The sequence below is a fragment of the Agrilus planipennis genome, unplaced genomic scaffold (genome assembly GCF_000699045.2).
Source record: "Agrilus planipennis isolate EAB-ADULT unplaced genomic scaffold, Apla_2.0 scaffold30, whole genome shotgun sequence".
Classification (NCBI taxonomy): domain Eukaryota; kingdom Metazoa; phylum Arthropoda; class Insecta; order Coleoptera; family Buprestidae; genus Agrilus; species Agrilus planipennis.
The window spans coordinates 1,012,758-1,032,287 of NW_020438923.1; the positions used below are offsets into that span (position 1 = coordinate 1,012,758).

Below are 19,530 nucleotides of genomic sequence, written 5' to 3' on the forward strand. Positions count from 1 at the left end.
CAAAGTTCGCCCTACTTTAAAAATATCTTTTTATTTATAAAAATACAAGTATTAAAAGACATTATACATTTAATTATCAATTGAAACATTGAAACGAAATCCAATTTAAACATTATTACATAAAGAAGGAATGCAAAATCAGTCCTTAAAAATTAAAAGAAATAATCATAAGTTGTGATGCTTAAAAATTGTCAATGTTGTGGCACTGAGAAAGACAGGCAGGTAGGAAATAGAGCCATTTATTAATGATTTTCGAAATATTTCTTCTTTTCCACAGGATTAGGAATTATCTGTAAAAGCAACAATAAATTATGAAATAATTCTTTAAAAAGGAAAATCGTGGGGTTCTTACAGTATCTTGACCGGGTTTCCACCCTGCTGGACACACTTCACCATGCTTATCAGTATACTGAAAGGCCTGTACTAATCTGAGTGTTTCATCAACACTTCTACCCACAGGAAGATCATTCATAGTTATTTGTCTTAAAATACCTTTTCTGTCTATAATAAACAACCCCCTAAAATTAACAAAAATCCCTAATTATAAAAACCCAGTTTATTTTCAAAATGAAATCATATTTTTTCCCAATTCAATAACTACAATGTGAAATACAAATATCAATCAGTCATTATATAATTAAACTGATAAGTTGTGATAGATTGATAAAATGTTTACCTTAAAGTATGTCCCACGTCCTCTAAAAATACTCCATAATCTTTACTGATATTGTGGTTTAGATCAGATAGAAGGGGAATGTTGATTTTGCCTAGACCACCCTCCTTGCGTGGAGTATTTATCCATGCAAGGTGAGTGAAATGTGAATCAACTGAACAAGCTACAACCTCTGTATTTATTTTTCTAAATTCATCAATTCTGTCACTGAATGCTAGAATTTCAGTGGGGCACACAAACGTACTGAAACAATAAGAATGAAAACTAAGCTTTATATCAATCATTTAGAATGTAACTTACAAATCCAGGGGGTAAAAGAAGAATACCAAGTATTTGTTAGCATAATCAGACAACTTCAGTTGAACAAATTCTCCATTAACAACTGCTGTACTTTCCCAAAACGGGGCAGGTTTTGAAACTTAAAATGTTTAGTTAATAAAATGGTTTATGAACTTTTAAAAAGTAAAAATACTCACTAACTGCTTTAGTCCATTGAAGTTTATGTTCTGTTTTTTCTGGATTTGATCCAATAGGATAAACAGTTCCACCTGCATAAGATTGACATGAATCGTCATCAGTAAACGCAGAATAACCCTTATATACAATATTTAACAATAATATTAATGAAAGCAACCCCTTTCCCATCTTTAAAGGTAGAAAACACCTAACATATACCAGACGATAACCTATCTGTTACTCCCTTAATACTTTTCATAAATATCACAGCTGTTTACTTTTAAGTACCTTTATCTCCATTAGATTAATTTTTAATAAGTAATTGATTATAAACAGTAGATTATTATATTTTAATACTTATTAACTTCAGTAAAAAATTGAGGTTATGTCGATTATAGCTATTACAAGTATTTACCACCAGGTGACAATACCAAAGAGCGCCAAGTTTAAAAATTTAAAAATGAAAAACTAGCATTATGAATAGAATAAGTCGCGTATTCTTTAATTTAAGTGATAAGATTTCCTTAAAAATAATTTTTGGCGTTTTAATTCGAAAGTAATTAATGTCTTGAGGGGTGTTTATAAATCGTTACGTTTGCACCCCTGTGTTTGCCGCAAGGTAAAAGAATAAAGTCGGAGGGAATAATTCAAAATTTGAAAGGGTATTCGAAAATATAATTTAATGAAGTATGGATAGACAAAATGGAACTTCAGAAAGCCAAATTCAAATTGACGAAGACGATTCAGATTGCTTTTGTAAGTTCTAAAATCATTTAATTGTAAAATTACGCTTTCGTTATCGATTAAACACAATTGGTTATCTGCAATGTAATACCTTTTAGTTTTACAACCTGCCTCGTCCCCTTACGATATAAAGGCTAAAATTAAAACTGCAAATGAAGCTCTTTCAAACGAAGTTCTTTCCGAAACTAAAAGATTCACAGTAAAGTTCAAAGATGATTTTACTTACTACGAAGCAGATTCAACCCTTCTGGACGTAAGTAGTGTGGAAAGCGAAGAAAACACTCAAAATACTGTAATAGAAGAATGTCCTCATGAAGAAACTGAAGAGACAGCTCTTTTGGAAGCGAAACTACAAATCAATCTTAACATCCAAGAAGAAAACGTTAGCAGCGATAGTGAAATATCTGAAAAGATAATTGAAAACAAAGACGACAATAGTGACGATAGTTCTAAACAAATGACGGAAATCGACGCAAATAACTGTGACGAACGATGTCCGTCAGTGAATCTTGGAAGTTCTATAAAGGACGATGTCTTCACTCAAGAAGACGTAACTTCTGAAGATAACAGCGTGGATACTCTCAATGGCTTCGACGAAATTGAAGATAATGAAGAAGAAGGGCCTTTTGTGACTCTCGAGGCTGAAGAAGTTCAAAAAAGTGACCACTCTGACATCAGAATCGATCTTCAAAAGGGTGAGAAACCGGCCAAACAAACATCGCCACATCGAATAATTTGCAGAGATCATTGCATAGACAGATTTGACAGTGTGGAAGAAATAATGAAACATAAAACTCCAACACCTGCATGCTGTCCATTACTGAGACTTCGAAAGCGTTACTGTTGCGAACAAAACGAATTCAAGCAACAGCAAAAGTTACCTGTCTACACAGGAAAACGTTCAGAATACGGTATGAGCTCCAAAGACATGCAGGAGGCCAGAAAAAGGAAAGCGTTACAAGAAAAACTCAAAATAGAAGAGAGCCGTATTATCGAAGAAAACAGGCGCAGAAGAATCGAAGAAAACGAAAAGATATTCACGAGGTGGTTGCAAGACGTGACCAAGAGAAAAAAATCGCAACATCAGGATAAAACAACAAAACAACAACGGAAAGCATACTCTGAACGGTTCGATCGAAATTCTACCAACAAAGTTCGCCCAACTACTGCAAATAACAAGACCAGTGTACAGTACCAGAAGAAAAAAAGACCTCAAACATGCCCCGCTAGTATATGCATTGAAATACCACAAAGAATTTTGAAAAAGGGTGTTATCATAGGTGACGTCAAAATATCAACTCGTACCAAAAAGTCTAATGAATATCATGTAATGGAAATTTTCTAACACATAAATACTCTTGTCTTAAATAAAGTTTTAGGTCTCTTCTTACATTTTAATAGTACTTTAATAATTAAAAAAGATTTTTTTAATTGCGAAACACTGGTTTAATATGATAATGGATTAAATAAATTCAAACTTACTATTCTCGTTAGCTAGGGTCATCTTGCACCTTGGGATTCTATCCTGGGATACTTCGTCCATTCGATTGCGGATATTTTTTGTATTTTATTTAACTATGTCACAAAGTAATAAAATATTAAGTATTAAATCAAAATCGTATGTCATAAAATACAAATTTACCCACTCTGATAGATAGGAAATTATAGAAATAATCCAATATTCGATATTTATACCTATGCACTATATATATTTAATTATTTTTTATACAATTAGTTATTAGTACATTCTCTTTACAATTATTTTATTAATCTACTATCACAGTTAACACAAAAACAGACCGAATCGAATATGATGACATTAAATGGTAACGAAACTATGAAATTTATGGTAAACTCGTGTATTTTTCCATCTGGTACATGTCTCCCAGCAGCTGGGTTATCGGTACTTCTCCAATGGTATCTTTAAAAAATAACAATTCAACCGTTATCGAACGTATTGCCCTTAAACTGGGCACCAGCAAAAGTAATCGACCAAATCTGGTAGGTTGTCTAGGATATCTGGTCCTTACGTAATCCCCAAGGATGCATTGCGCCTGATCTTGTAACATTTCAACAGGTTGCACATCCATTAAACCTGCCGTTTCTAAATAAACAAGTAAACCTTTGTACAATGTACCTATATATTGAGTAGCATTTATTTTAAATAAATCGATATTTAAATATGGTTTACCTGGTGTAAAGAGTAATACTGCTTTCATGCATCCACATTCACTCACATCCGGTGATATCTGTCTAAATCTGCACAGGATTTCCTTCGATGGGATAAAAATATATATATAAATACAATAGGTACTTATTATTTTTTTACCATACCTGTATAGTTTTGATCTCGATTGCGGTGTGGGCATCCGTGGGTAGACGTTCGCATGCTTGGGGACATGTAAGTAAAACGGAAAGGTCCCATGGAACCGACCATTGCGCGAGATGAAGTAGAAATAAGTCCTTCCAGGATTCTTGTAAAAGAAGGAGCTGGTCGTTTTTGCTCAGGGTTTGAAATGGTGGTAGACATCGGACCCATCGTACAGCCATAAAAAGAAGTCTTGCTGTTGTTTCCTAAATAGACCTTAGGTATTTGTAATTGGGGTCCAAGATGGGCAGTCGGTTCAAATTTAAAAATAATACAGCATGTATTTCAAGTGGGATATCAAATTTAATTGCAAATTTCAAAATTACGTGATACTTTAAGTTCATGGAGTACTTATCCCTCTTATCCCATGGGTGAGAAAAACAATTGAATTCAGTTCTCTTAACATGTAGAAGTTTTTAATTTTGTCAATCAGAACCGCTAGCTTGAACTTGTTAAAGATTTCGGAATTTCTAATGGTAATTTCTGAGTTGTAGTTTCTCGGTGTTAACAAGGATTAATCACCAGACAAAGTTCTGTTATTATTATGAAAAAGAACATAGGGTATCTTTTATCCAAAAAAAAAACAATTCGGTTCCCGAGGGGTAGAAAAATTAGTTTCATATGGTGTCGATGATTTTTGACACGTAATTAGTTCATTAACGTCATAATTAATTAATTATTTATTTCCTCATAATATTTTATGGTTTATTCGCAAATAGTATTCAGTACCACGTGAGAAAACCCTTTTCTTACACTCTTTGTAGTTACTTCATTAGTTATAGCAATTGCTGTATGTTTGGTTGCCTATACATTATACCTATTACAAATTATAGTTTAAATGAATAAATAAGATAAATCAGCGTCCCTAACAGCACCTACATGAAGGAAACGTAATTTAAAGATGAATATTCACCAGTTTACTTCAATGAAACGGAAATTATAGCTCAATTATAGCTTTTGTTTTAATTGTCCCAGCGCCTCCACCAAAATTTTCAATAAATTTATTTTAATTGATAATTAATGTTTGTGTATGTCTATGAATCGCTTATTTTCGGTATTAACATAATAGTTTACAATCAAAATTAACTAAACATTAGTAATTAGTAACTGAATACCTTTTTAGCAGCTCAAAAGAATGCGTATAAAGCTTTTCAACTAAATTTTACGAGAAGATAACTTTGAAAATATTATTAATTAGTTAATTATTTCTGTGGTTTCCTCGAGAATAGTCTAGTTTCACGTAAAAATACTAATTTTGTAAGAAAAATCGTCTTCTAGTTTTGTTTGTAGTTTTATTTAGAGAGTTGTAAAATTTGCTGTATGAATGGTTGTCTATATCATTATATCACGAATTGAAGTTTAGTTTATTGTAAAAATAAATGTAAATTAGCATCTCAAACTGCATCTGAATGAAAAAGTATAATCTAAAGATAAAAATTCATCAATCTGCTCCAGTGAAACGAGTATTATAAGTCAATTATAGCATTTATCTTAAATTGTCCCGGCGCCTCCACCAAAAGTTTTAATCAATTTTTTTAATAAATAATATAACTGCTATTAACATTCATGCATCTTCATAAATATCTCATTTTTAGCATTAAAGGGATAGTTTACAAGATTAATGGTCCGAAATAACCATCAACAAATGTCAAGTTTGATAGTTCTTGTAATGTAAACAAAATCATACAAAAGCTTAATACATTGACTTAAATTAATTGAAAGAAAATTTAATTAGCAAAAGAACTGACGATTACGAATGTTCGAATCTTTATTACATGTACAATTAACTGCCGCCATTAATTAAAAAACCCAAGGTTCCTTTTGTGTAAAAAGGATGAAAAACTAACAGTAGGTTATAGGTATCTCCTATTATAAACGATAATATTAACGAAAGTATTAGCTACTATATAATTATGAAGATGTAGTTGCAGAAAAAGTGGGTTTTGAACCAGTAATGATTTTTTCAAAATTAAAAACGTGTGAGTGGTTGTAAGTTCTTATCCCCAACCCTATATAAAATCCTAACTATACCATCCCTATTTAATATAAACACTATATTTTTTATCTAATCTGTGTTTTCTCTTCGGAATTTTGGATTTTTTATTTGCACTGTTAGGATATCAGTTATTTACTCAACAAGAAAACGAAACAAAACTAAGAATTTTATAATTTTCCAAAAAAAAAAAAAACGAGAACAGCTAATTTATTTTTTGATTTTGCGTTATCTATCCACATCCACAAATAGATCTCTCATGTGTATTCTCGATTTTTTTTTGAGACAGGTAAATTAATTAGTTAATACGTATGTACATAATTAATTATCTAGTTCGATAGGAGGTAAATGTTGAACAAGCAGAACCGTTTGTGTAGATTAGCTTTTCTAGTTATTAAACAAAATAAAATTTTAATTAAAACCAATGGGAAAGCTTGTCCACTATAATTAAATGTTACAATTCGTTTTGGCGTTAAATCAACTTTAGATAATGTATAGTAAACGTTAATTAGTAGTTCTAATTTTTGTTAAATAAGAAAATTTTGACGTAACAAAATATAAAGTTTATCACTTTTTAATACAATTATTCGCTGGTTTATGAGTTATTATATTATGTATATAACTTTTGTACAGGTTTGTATTCTTCCCTAGTCACTACCCTGACGACGACATTTAACCTTCCCTAAAAAGATGCTGTACGCAAAGTCTTCCCTATCCTAATCACGACATTCAACCTTCCCCAAAACGATACTGTACGCATTATACGTATTAAATTTAAAATTTTACAAATTTTGCAAACAACCCTTCATATGTTTATTTTCTATTGTTGTTTTGTTGCAGATAATGGATCCACCATGGGCATAGTTTAGTACAGATAGACCCCATGTAATCCATAGAAACTTATCCCATGTTTTTACCTGTATGCCTCTGTAGTTTTCGGTGGTGGAACTATCACGTGTCGCATCATAGTGCGTGAATTCGTCTAATACGCCTGACTTAGTTGCAATCGAGACTGGAGTTTTGTCGGGAGTGCGTTGCTTTCGCGATCGGGGTACAAAATACATAAATAGTGGAAAAGTATTTATCGAGTCCGATTAATAAAGAAATAAGAATAAACGGTCGAATTAGTTCGTATCTGTCGTTCTGATTGTCGGAAAAGGTAAGAGCTTTTTGATATATTTTTTTATCATGTCCAATGACTGCGTAGGTACAAAGGACAGCGTGGTGTTCCTCGTGATTGTTAATTTTACATTTATTATAAATTTATGTGTTTTATCTAGGTTTTTCTAATTTTGATTGTAACATGTCACAAAAGGTATTCCACTCGTTTTTGATGTATTACAAGACATGTTAATCGAAGTAATAAGGGGATGTTCGCAGATTTTGAAAATGGGTGTTGTGCATGCTCGAAAAACATTCGCCATTTTCTTGCGTATTTATTATGCATTGCATTTCAGTCCCTATGGTCGTATTCCCCATGTATGGATTTATTTCCAAAGTGAATTAAACGCATTTTTTTACCAAATAAATTATATTGTTATTTTATTAGGTAAAGCAAGGCATTTCATTCGTTACTATGTTATAGGTATGTATAGGTACAAATATTTTTTCTTGCGCAGGTTGGTTAATTTTGATTTGCACTGGGGGTGGCGTTCCCATTCACATCAGGGGCTCAAAAAAGTTAACGTATTTTTTGATCAAAATAAAAATTAAACTAAGCGGTAAATGGATTTGCAATTTTTAAAAATTTTCTCATTTTATTATTGACAATTTTGACGATCTAAGGTTTGCGATCCGGTTGATAGGTACTTATATCTACAGGGGCTTTCACGAAAAATTAAACTTTGTTTTACAAAAAAACGTTATTTATTTATTTATGAAGTAACGAATTGGTGGTGAACATTGTGGTAAATTGATGCAGGCTGTACTAATTATTAATTATTTATTAGTAAAAGAGCTTGGGGTAAAATAAATAAAAGCCACTCATCATCCCTAATCACCACTACTAACTTGTTTCGTCCAATGTAATTTTGGATATTATATCAACACCAAACTATAATCTCCTTTATTGTTATTCTTTGAGGAATTGATTATTTTTGTTTTATTCGGAGATTTGCGACAGTAAAAAGATAAGAAACGGCGAGTTGTAAACCAAACTATTAATAGTAAAACAAAACAACAAACAATTAAAGGCGTTCAACTGTTTATTAAAGCGTTATTGGGATGCAGGAAAATATCTATCGTTAATTTTTGTTCTAGTAAAAATGCAATTGTTTTTTAATTCATCGTCTGATGCAAAGTATTGTTTAGAAATACAATTTCTGGAATAAATGATTTATTAAATTTTAATACAAATCAGCACTTCGGGCACGTGGTTATTTAATTGATCAACTAACTGATCAATAAATTCTAATAAATTGTTACTTGATTATTTGCAATCAACCAGTTGATAATTAAAAATACTAGTGTCTGATTAACTTATTCCGATTTAAACAATTAGTGAAGTTGTTTGGAAAAAACTGACAGTTTTGTTTTTTTTTTCAGTCATCAAAATTGTTATAAAAAACTAGTCTTTGGGGTGGTTATGTTTTGGGAGAAAGTATTTAAATTTGTTTTTGGAAAAAAAACTGGCAGTTTTTTAAAGATCATCGAAATAGTTATAAAGGACTAGTGTATAGGGGGTGGTCTTTTGGGAAAAAGCGACAGGTCGAGTAAGGGTTGGTTGGCTTTACACAAGGGGTGGCTTTTGTGCGCCTGACGACTGACGACAGACGGTTGGTAGTCGCGAATGCCAACAAGTCAATGTAACATTACCACTCCTACTTCTACCACAGCAAATTAACTTTCAGAAGGGTGGAGAATTGATATCGAAACCACGTGGCTTTTAACAAAAACAAAAGTCACCCTCTCCAGTGTTTGATATTGTTTGAACAAATCTCCCATTTTTTTTTTCTAAACGCTAGTGCAGTTTTATTGGTGCATTATAAAGTATAAACATATTCCTAATAATTTACACACTCGAAAATAAATGGTTTTGTTTATACATTATTTTATTATCATAATTTACCGCCAGTGCCATATTGGCCGCATAGATCCATAGATGCATAGAAGGCTTTTCTCCGATTTTGTTTTGTTATTCTTCGACAATGTAACAGTGTGTTGTTTGATTTTGTATACTTATGGGTACTAACAACAACGAATATTAAACATATGACTGTAGTTAAGGGAAACAAAAGACAGTTACGTCGATTGTACGTTCTCTTTTTTAATATTTTGTACATTCTATGTTTATTACGTAGACGATATTGTCCAAAATTAGTTATTTATTTAATTAACTTACCTGTAAAATTTCCCAAGTGGGTGTCAATGGTAGCGAAAGCGAAGGACTGGGCTGAGCCATCGATATAAACGTTCTGCTGCTGAGGGATGATTGTGAGTTACAGTCGACCTCTGAGGGTAATTTTGCGCCCCATACCCATTCCTTTAAACAATACGAAACCGTTTTTGTTTCGGAATGAACCGAAAGTAAAGTTGGTTTCGAAAATTTACCTGACACTTCTCCGCTGACATGAGGATCTGTAGGAGTCCTGGTGGCGGAGGAAGGGCTTGAGGATGGAAAATCGGTGGTGGCATCGTATCGACCGAAAGTCTTGGATTCGTTATCGAAGTTGGCAAACCTAGAGCCTTGGGGTTAGGTGGTGTTCCAAACAGGGATGGCGGGAAGTGAAACGAACTTGCCATGGTTACTTTGTGGTCGTTTACCAATGAGGAAATACCAGAGGACGTCGGGGACGGGGTCATTTGCGGTTGACCATGAGAATTCGTATGAATCTTGGGTTTTCTGGGACCTCTTTCGTGTTGAACAGCTGAAAATAAATACAAAAATTAATTCATTCGTTTGCATTTGTTTTGCGAATCATGTGGAGAGATTTTGGGATTGTATCTATGCATTAAACTTCTTGACAATTCACTTGGGCACTAGCAAGCAATATCTGGTTGTGATCCTTACTTTATGACGTAACCATGGCACCCTCTTTAGATCTTCGCGAATGTTGTGGCTCTTGACACCGTCATTTGTCGACATAATGTTGGAGTTCCCACGCCGCCCTCGATGGCCCATTTATTCGACAGACACCGGTGATCTTTTACTCTCTTTTAAACAGTCGACGAACGTCAAACAATCGATACGACTTTGTTGTAATAAAGGTACTTAGGTACGCACTGAATGGGTGAAAAAAGTCGTTCAATTGTTATTTATTATCACAAAAATGTTATGGGTTGTATTTTTCTTATTATTATTAAAACAGGGAATAATAGGATAATTTACTGTGTTGTGTGTCGGGATTGATTAATAAGAGCGACGGTAATGAAGGCTTTGAATAATTCGTTATTTGAAAGGAAAAAAAAGAAACCGGGAAAAGCCCCAGAGTAATAATGTAAAAGCGTTTTTCGCAGAGCTTACACGTGCATGGCCCAACGAGCGGACAAAAAGGGAGGTGATTAAGATTTTAAATTCTCCCGAAAAGCCCGTATCATTCGCCCGAGCTCAAGTTAAACAGCGTCGTTTTTCTCCCTTTCTTTCAGCGTAGCGACGTCGTTACAGCAACGGCGTCGTCGTGCCTCTTTTTTAAAAGGATCCGTGATGTATGTATATAGGGAGGATTTGCGATCCTTTCTAGCTTCGTAATCTTTTAAACGCCTCTGATGGGGTATTTAGAACGAGAACGATCATGTTTTTGCAAACAAAACGCCAAAAAAAAAAAAAGAATATTTAAATTTCGTCAGTTCTGATACCCAAAACAATCGATTTATGAATACAATTTCAACTGTTAAAACATCCCTAGCTTTTTTTTCTACCAAACGTGTTATGTAGAACACTCAGTATCAAGCAGAAATTCAGATGTGGGCAGTTTCGACCTATAATTTTGTAAGACATTCGATTTTTCGTAATCAAAGAAACAAATACATAAAAAAAAAAATGCCAATAATGTATCCCGAAGGATGTCGAGGGTGGAAAATGGTGACATGGACCAACACGTGGGCGAATTTCGATCTGACCCTCCTCGGTCAGCTCGTTGCCCTGACAGAATGACATGGCAGTATCCGATGACAGGATTACGAAGGATTATCCTCACCCGAACACCGATCCATGTAAAGTTCACACATGCAAGCGCTCTCGCCGCCGATTTACTTATGCGAGCTTTTCGAATTTATCCGATGAGCTTTTGGCCGAATGACGTCGACATCGAGGGGTAGTTACAGGATTGAGATCGAAATTTCGAAAGAATTGCATCGCTAATCAGACCCGTAGGTACACAATCCACTTAAGGTCGAAATGTCCTTATTTTGGAGTCGACAGGACATAAAAACAAAAGAACTCTTTCCAGTGTGAATGACACCGAAGATCATATTTTGTGATGGATCATAATTTTATCCTTATCATGGAGAATAAATATACCATCCTGGAGTTCCCGTAATCTCGTTTTATGTCATTTTCTTGGTTCGTTTTCGTGCAGCAGGGTGTCTCTATGATGGTTGACGATGATCTGTGGTCTAACTTGGCGTACAGCGTGGACGTGTCACAATATGATTGCCTCTGTTCGGAAGGGTGGTCGATTGGAAAAGCGTTTTACGTTCGATTCCTGCGAAACAACCAGCTGTTCCCGTTTCCATCCCCACTCATTAATGTTCATGTGCCAACTACTAGTATCTCTATACTACATTCAGCCTCGAGACTATTTCACTTTGTAGCGGACCCGCGTTAACGGAATTCATTAGGAGACAATAGAGCAGCAGATAGCATACGGGGGGTTACATCCAGGAAGTATTGATGCGAAAGGGAGAGACTTGTTACTAATGAAAATACAGAGTGATTGGAATAATTGTTTTTATGTAGGTATTTACTGAAGAGGTATTAGAAAGGATAGGAGAACAGAGGACTCTCATCATCATTATCATCATCATAAGGTCATCAGTCCTAAGACTGGTTGGACACGTATCTCCACTCTTTCCTATCCTGAGCTAAACTTCGCATTTCCCTAAAACTAGAACAGCCCACATTCTTAACTATTTGCGAACAGTAGTCTGATGTAGGTCTACCTCTACCCCTCCTAACTCCTGTTTCTGCCTCTAATATGTCTCTGACTAGACCTTCATGCCTGAGAAGGTGTCCTACCAACCTATCTCGTCTATTTTTTATTGACTTCCATAGAGTCCTCCGTTCTCCTATTCTTTCCAATACCTCTTCATTTCTAACCTTTTCTACCCACGGTATCCTCATCAACCGCCTATAACACCACATTTCGAACACTTCTAACCTTTTCTTTTCCGCCGCTTCCACTGTCCACATTTCGCACCCGTACAACACCGTGCTCCAAACATATACCTTTAACAACCTTTTTCGAATTTCTAAATTAACCGTTCGCGAGCATAGAAGTGACTTCTTTTTATTAAAGGCGACACGACCCTGCGCTATCCTCTGCTTTATGTCCCTACTACTCCTTCCATCCTCACTTATCTGACTTCCTAGGTATCTAAAATCAGCCACTTCTTCTGATTTTTCGTCTCCTATCTTTATATTCGCTCTTTCCCTACTTTTTCTGTATGGAAGTCAATAACAAATAGGCGAGATAGGTTGGTAGGACACCTCAGGCGTGAAGGGTTAGTCAGAAATATATTAGAGGCAGAAACGGGAGCTAAGAGGGGTAGAGGTAGACCTAGATTAGATTACTGTTCGCAAATAATTAAGGATGTGGTTGTTGTAGTTTTAGGGAAATGCGAAGATTAGCTGACGATAGGAAACAGTTTAAGGTCGTGTCCAACCAGTCTTAGGACTTACAACCTTATGATGATGAGGTATCTAATGTAAATAAATACACACCTTAGCATCAGGGAAGTACGTACACAAGGAAAATCAAGAATAACTTCGCAGAATGTAATAATCCCCAAAACTGTTGGTGTAAAGAGCCGAACCATAAAAATGCTTAAATTTGTCGCATGATGATTGATAAAAATATTCATGATGATGTTACTATTGTTATTAATTCGCTTTTTAGATGTTCCTGTTGTTGTTGTTGGTTGTATTTCTAGTTTACTTATTGCTTTCGTTGATAAAAAGGCCACTGAATCACATCGTGGTGGAACTCCTTTTGTGGCAAATAAACAAGTGTAGAGGAGAAAAGTGATTAGTTTAACAGAGACAGGGAAGATCGCGGAATAAAGACGTAGGAGGGGCACTCGACGGACCGCTACGACTAGGTATTATTTTGCCTCGGTGCTGACGATATCATCCTTCGTTCCTGTTGATGAGTGTTTTCCCAGACGGAACGCGAACTCGAATAAATGCCACGTAATTAGGATTTTGTGTTGTTTTTGTTCACCGCATGTTTCATTCCATTTAGCTCTGGATTTGTTCTCGTTTGCATACCTAAACGTTTTTCGATCGTACAAAGTCCCGAAATCATCCCTTCTCAATCCTGAATATATTATACGAAAGAGGGATTTGGCGCACGGCACCTTTAGTATTATATATTTGAACTAGAGATGTATAGGTACCGAGTATTTCACATTTATAGTCATCATCATCACAAAGTCGTCAGTCTCAAGACTGATTGCACCTTCACTCTTTTTAATCCTATCCTGAGCTAATCTTCGCATTTCCCTAAAACTACATAGAATATCCCACATCCTTAACTATTTGTGAACACTAATCTAATCTAGGTCTACCACTACTCTTCTCTTCATGTGTTTTTGCGTCTAAAATGTTTCTAACTTAGTCCTTGATGCTTGATAAGGTGTCCCATCAACCCATCTGGCCTATTTCTTATTGACATCCCTAGTAACCTCTCTTCCTGCCTATTCTTTCAAATATCTCTTCATTTTTAACCTTCTCTACCGTATACATTTTTTTTTTTTGTTAAAGGCGGCTCGACACCCTGCGCTATCCTTTGTTTTGTATCCTTCCTAGATACCGAAAATCAGCGACTTCTTCTAATTTTTCGTCCTTCGTCTATTTTACATTCGCATTAAAATTACGAAGACGCCGTGTTCAAAAATTTCGATGCGTTTTCGGCGAATGAGATACACGGATCGAGTTAGATAATCGCCGGATTATTTCCTTTAGAAATTGTGAGACTAATATTCGCTTTTGGAATTTTTGATTATTTGCTTCCCGTTTGCAGCGTTAGAAGGTTAACTTGTAAAGGGTAATAAATTCGTGCGAGTGATGCTGTAAAGGGCTCGGGGAAAGCCGCCGTTGTTGTGTCTGTCCGTCCGTGGGTCTAAAGAGGCCCCGATGCTGCCGGCAAATAGGAGCATTAATCATAAACGGATGTTTCGCTCTCACGCCTGCCAAGCCGAAAGGTGAAAATCGGCGAGAGGGTGAAGTGAATTCCACGCCAACAACTGACGTCGACTGCCGAGCACAACTTTTGACAAATTCGTTAATAAAGCCCCATCTCAGTCGTCAGAAGCCTCAACGTTTCGTGCCTCTTAATTTTTTCAGTTTTACTGTATGTCTAGTATCAGCCAAAACGAATAACAACCCCGAAATTATTTTGATACGGACGTTAAAAACGTTATAAAATAATTCGAAGTGGTCTGTATTCTGTCGAAACTGCCAGACGCGGATCGTGATTTCGATCTTTTTGGATCTCATCAGCGCGTCGCAGGCAGCTCCGACAGAACACAGACCAACCTTTACCTGCTGTCTTAACAGTGCGTTTTAGAAAATACTACAAATGGCGCAGTAAGCGCCATCTGTAGCACGATGCTACATTTTAGGATTACGTATTAAAAACGTTCTTAAATATTTCTAACATCAACACGATGAAATTGATAAGGGGGTTGCGTAGTGATGTGAGGGTTGTGGAAGTAAATGCGAATGGAATTGATAGGGTGCAGGGAGTATCTGTATGTTCGCCTCTTTCATGGGGATTTGCACATTCTGTCATCTCCGTTGATCCTTGCCGAACTCGAGCGTTTTAATGGGGATTCGTAAATAGAACATCATTGAGCTATCATGTAGGTACCATTACTATAGATACGTTTTCCGGAAGCAACAAAGTTGTCAAAGGATTTTCCCGTTTTATTTTTCCATGAGCATTTCAGCTATCTTTGACGATGACAATTTCCGAAGTTTTTTGGCTTCAGGGCTATATCGTTCACGAGCTTCTAATTATTTTCAGAAATATTTCTTGAAGCAGCAAAAAAATTTAATGGGCCATCGTAGCATTCAGTGTCGAAAATAATGGATATCAATAAATCCCCATTTGACGAAAAGTTCGTCGTCCCCTCAAGCCGAGCTCCCTTTCTCTCCCAATATGAATAAGTTAGAAGTGCACACAGTTCCAATTTTATCCCTGACAAGCAATCTCGGATCTCCTCTTGCCTTATAACTGTGGCGAAATTCTCTCGCCGGCCCGGGGGTGAAAACAATTACGCGGAAGGCGTGAAGTTTCGAAGTTGGAGGAAGACAGTCGTGACTTGGTCTGGTCGCAGTTGTACTTCGCAAAACTTCAGAGGCCTGTGTCGTGTTCGCGGTCGAACTAGCGCGAAACTTGCAAAAGCATCACGAATGGAAGTTTCACCATGACAACTTCTTGTCAAGCTGAATACTCCTAACAGGGAGGAAAGATCAAACAAAAATTTACACTGAAGGTGCAGCTAACTACAAGATCTAAGATGATGTTTGTTTTGGCATTTTACAGTTGCAATGTTTTTTTTTTGTTAGATACCTACAGTAGCCACAGGAAACACTTCAAAAACTATAGCATCTGTTGTCGTGTGTGTGTATGTATGTTGTACCTATAATGCGTCGAGTGTGGCCCCAAGCTATTTGTTTTTTATTCGATCGAACACAAGGGGCGTTCGAGCAAGGATTCGGATGCTTGTTTTGATACATTGGCATCAGGACAACGATGGTTTATATCAACGCCGTGAGATGTGCCATCACGTCTATCGGGTCGAATGGCACATAACGCCGCGGGATGCTAATTGTATTATTCGCAGTACAAAGGATCCAATTTGTTTGGCGACGACGTTCACAAAGCGACACCTACAAGCGTCGCGGTGGACGGCGATCGGTCCTGTTTTCGAGATAATGGTTTTCTGATCAAAAGTTGACAACATACGAGGGTGGATTGATAAGTTTCCGGCCTAACCAAGAGATGACGCCACTAGGCCTACCTTGAGGTGACATTCTATAGTACCATCCTTGGATAGCTTGTAGCTATAGTTTCAGCCCGATCTCCTTGCTAGTGTAGGTTTGACAGCACGCTGAACAAGACGCCTCTGTGGTTTTCGTAAAAATGGAAAAGCAGGAAAATCGTGCTGTCATCAAATACTTTTATTTGAAGGGGTTAACGCCGAAGGAAATTAAAAAAGAGATGGACTCAACACTGGGGACATCCTCCCCGTCATATTCAACCGTTAAGCAGTGGGTTTCCGAGTTTAAAAAGGGTCGTGTGAGCACCTCTGATGGGCCTCGCTCAGGACGCCCCGTTGAGGTCACAACTCCAGATATGATCGAAAAAATTCATCAAATAGTGCTGGGAGACCGCAGATTGAAAGTGCGTGAGATAGCTGAGACCTGTAAGATGTCATATGAACGTGTGCAACATATTTTGCACCAACATTTGCATATGGAAAAGCTCTGTGCAAGATGGGTGCCGCGTTTGCTAACAGTCGACCAAAAATTGATTCGAAAAAACATTTCTACCGCAAATTTGTCATTGTATAAGCGTAATCCAAGCGAATTTTTGCGTCGATTCGTAACCGTTGACGAAACGTGGGTCCACCACTACACTCCTGAAACCAAAGAACAGTCTAAACAGTGGATTGGACCAGGGGAACCAACTCCAAAGAAGGCAAAAACAATTTTTTCGGCGAACAAGGTTATGGCTACTGTTTTTTGGGATGCAAGAGGTATTATATACATTGATTACCTTGCAAAGGGTAATACTATCACTGGTCAATACTACGCAGACTTATTGCAACGTTTGAGCCACGAGGTGAAAATTAAACGACCTCATCTGGCGAAGAAAAAAATCTTGTTTCATCACGATAACGCACCAGCGCACACGTCAATCGTTGCGACGGCTAAAATCAACGATCTAAAGTTTGAATTGATGCCGCACCCTCCTTACTCTCCAGACCTAGCCCCGAGTGACTATTTTCTGTTCCCTAATCTCAAAAAATGGCTTGGCGGTAAGAGATTTGCGGACAATGAAGAAGTAATCGAAGCTGTAAATGGTTATTTTGAGGAGCTTGACGAATCAGTCTATAGAGATGGCATTAATAGACTGGAACACCGCTATGAGAAATGTATCAGCCTTGGAGGAGATTATGTTGAGAAATAAAAAAAAAAAATTTTTAAAAACCTTGTTTTTCTTGGTCAGGCCGGAAACTTATCAATCCACCCTCGTATATGTCATTTTATCGACAAATGGAATTTTCTGTAGTGTATCTGTAGATAGACTAACTGTTTTGAGAAAAAAATGTTTATGGAGACTGTTTTGGACAATACAATAGCATCCGTCCACCATCAATACATTTAAATAAGTAAAATCAAAGATTCGACTTACCGTCTTTGTTCATGCTGGCCTGAAAGCATTTGTTCAGCCTGCAGGCTCTGCATTGGTTCCGATGGGTTTTGTCGACAGGACATCGTCCCTTCATTTCGCCTGTTGCCTTGCAGGTGTAAACTCGATTCCTGTGAATGCTGCGTTTGAAGAAACCCGAACATCCTGTAAAATAGCGTTCCAATAAAATTGTATCAAAATCGTAAGTAAACTGATTCTTACCGTCGCAGCTGTAGATGCCGTAATGCTTTCCCGAACTTCTATCTCCACACACCTTACATGGAATGTCAAGGAGTCTGTCGCCTGAATGAAAAAATATATTTCTTTTGACTTTATCAGTTTTTTTTTTTAAGATTTCGTAATTACCTGTTCCCATTCTCCGGCCCTGTCCAGAGCGCGGTTTTTCCCAAATGGACGAATTAATTTTGCCGATTTTCCTGCTAGCGAAAGTTCGAATTTGTTCGCGTCCTTGTACGCGATCCGTAAAATATCGAGTAACGAATCGGCACCCCCTTGTATTAACCTGCTGTTGGTGTTTCAGAAACGCGACTATCTGGCCAATTTCTAGCCACCGTTCGCGGGGTTTTCAGGCCATTTTGTCACACCCCTATCCGCCGCTATGTCATCCCCACCCCGGCGCAACTATCTACCTCTCCGCTATCACTTCGCCACCCTCTGTTCGAGTCATTACAACTGGTAGCTGCCACCGCAGAATCGAATTATGTCATTGATTATGATGCTAATTCTCGAAAAAATTTGCAGGATTCATAATGAAGGATTTTCCGACTGGAAATGTGCAAGATTTTCTAGATGCTCCAGTCAGTGGATCGTATTGTTCGCCTTTTTAAGAAACGTGTGGTGCAGGGGTTGAAAAAACTGGGACCCGGGCCGCTTTCAAACTTCGGCGACGTTTCTGTCACAGTTTCTACCACCACCTTCTCTTCTTGTTGGCTTAAGAGCGTCGTCAGCGACGCTGAAGCGAGAAGTTAGACAAAGGAGCATAAAGTGACGCTCGCGACGCTGTTCTCCCATTGGTCGGGTTCGTTTGGTGGGAGGACGTGTTCGCGAGACTGTGCCCCTCGCGTCGTTACGCCCACCTGCTAATTCCCACACTTTACAACCACGGGTCACTAGATCTGCTACGGATTTACGACGCGGCGGTCGCGTAACTCCATATAACTTATTACCCTGGAGTCGTTTCAGATGTTGCTCCCGAGTTTTTCGGCTTCAGCATCTTTTCACTTTTGCCCCGAACATTTTTCTCCTTTATACCCCGCAGTATACCCACCCCCCGCGGGGATGATTACGCACACTTACCCACTCACACATTTGCCCATCTTCCAACACGTTTTCAGTCGTTTATCGGATAAGGATGGGATTAAAAGGGAATGAGGTATTCCAAAATGGGAAACGCGGTATTTACTTGATCGTGCCCCACTAATTTACTAAGGGGTTGGTTCGTTAATTCGTTCCTTCTCTAAGGATAAAGGAATAATGTTTTTTTTTTAGTTACCCCTAAACTAGGAGCTTCAATATTGGAACGCTTTTTATGAAGCTTCATCAGGATGTTGAAACTCGACTTAAAGAAATTCTTGATGAGACCATCGATGCTTCAAGAATTACTTTACTTAGATATTTATAATTGTAACCGTGCATAAACGACTTAGTGGTGATATGGGTTCCTTCTTTGGCAATCCTTCCATCAGATTAAGAGGGC

General features: G+C 37.1%; 3 protein-coding genes across 3 annotated transcripts; 1 reads left to right on the plus strand and 2 right to left on the minus strand.

The window, feature by feature from the left end:
* Positions 1–12: 12 nt before the first annotated feature.
* LOC108732361 (peroxiredoxin-4-like) lies at positions 13–1,530 on the minus strand. Its single transcript, XM_025973879.1, has 5 exons — positions 1,150–1,530; positions 974–1,091; positions 677–916; positions 353–518; positions 13–290 (listed from the first exon to the last, which is right to left on the minus strand). Exons 1-5 carry the CDS (start codon positions 1,316–1,318, stop codon positions 243–245), a joined length of 741 nt encoding a protein of 246 aa, XP_025829664.1. The 5' UTR covers positions 1,319–1,530; the 3' UTR covers positions 13–242.
* A 288-nt stretch (positions 1,531–1,818) lies between these two features.
* LOC108732241 lies at positions 1,819–3,218 on the plus strand. Its single transcript, XM_018462931.1, has 2 exons — positions 1,819–1,885; positions 1,972–3,218. The coding sequence occupies exons 1-2, from the start codon at positions 1,819–1,821 to the stop codon at positions 3,216–3,218; spliced, it is 1,314 nt and encodes a 437-aa protein (XP_018318433.1).
* A 460-nt stretch (positions 3,219–3,678) lies between these two features.
* Positions 3,679–18,340, minus strand: LOC108732277 (nuclear receptor subfamily 2 group E member 1). The gene is made up of 8 exons (XM_018462973.1): positions 18,180–18,340; positions 18,036–18,116; positions 17,817–17,978; positions 9,784–10,100; positions 9,575–9,715; positions 4,208–4,447; positions 4,065–4,146; positions 3,679–3,977 (listed from the first exon to the last, which is right to left on the minus strand). The coding sequence occupies exons 1-8, from the start codon at positions 18,187–18,189 to the stop codon at positions 3,718–3,720; spliced, it is 1,293 nt and encodes a 430-aa protein (XP_018318475.1). The 5' UTR covers positions 18,190–18,340; the 3' UTR covers positions 3,679–3,717.
* Between the last annotated feature and the right edge of the window lie 1,190 nt (positions 18,341–19,530).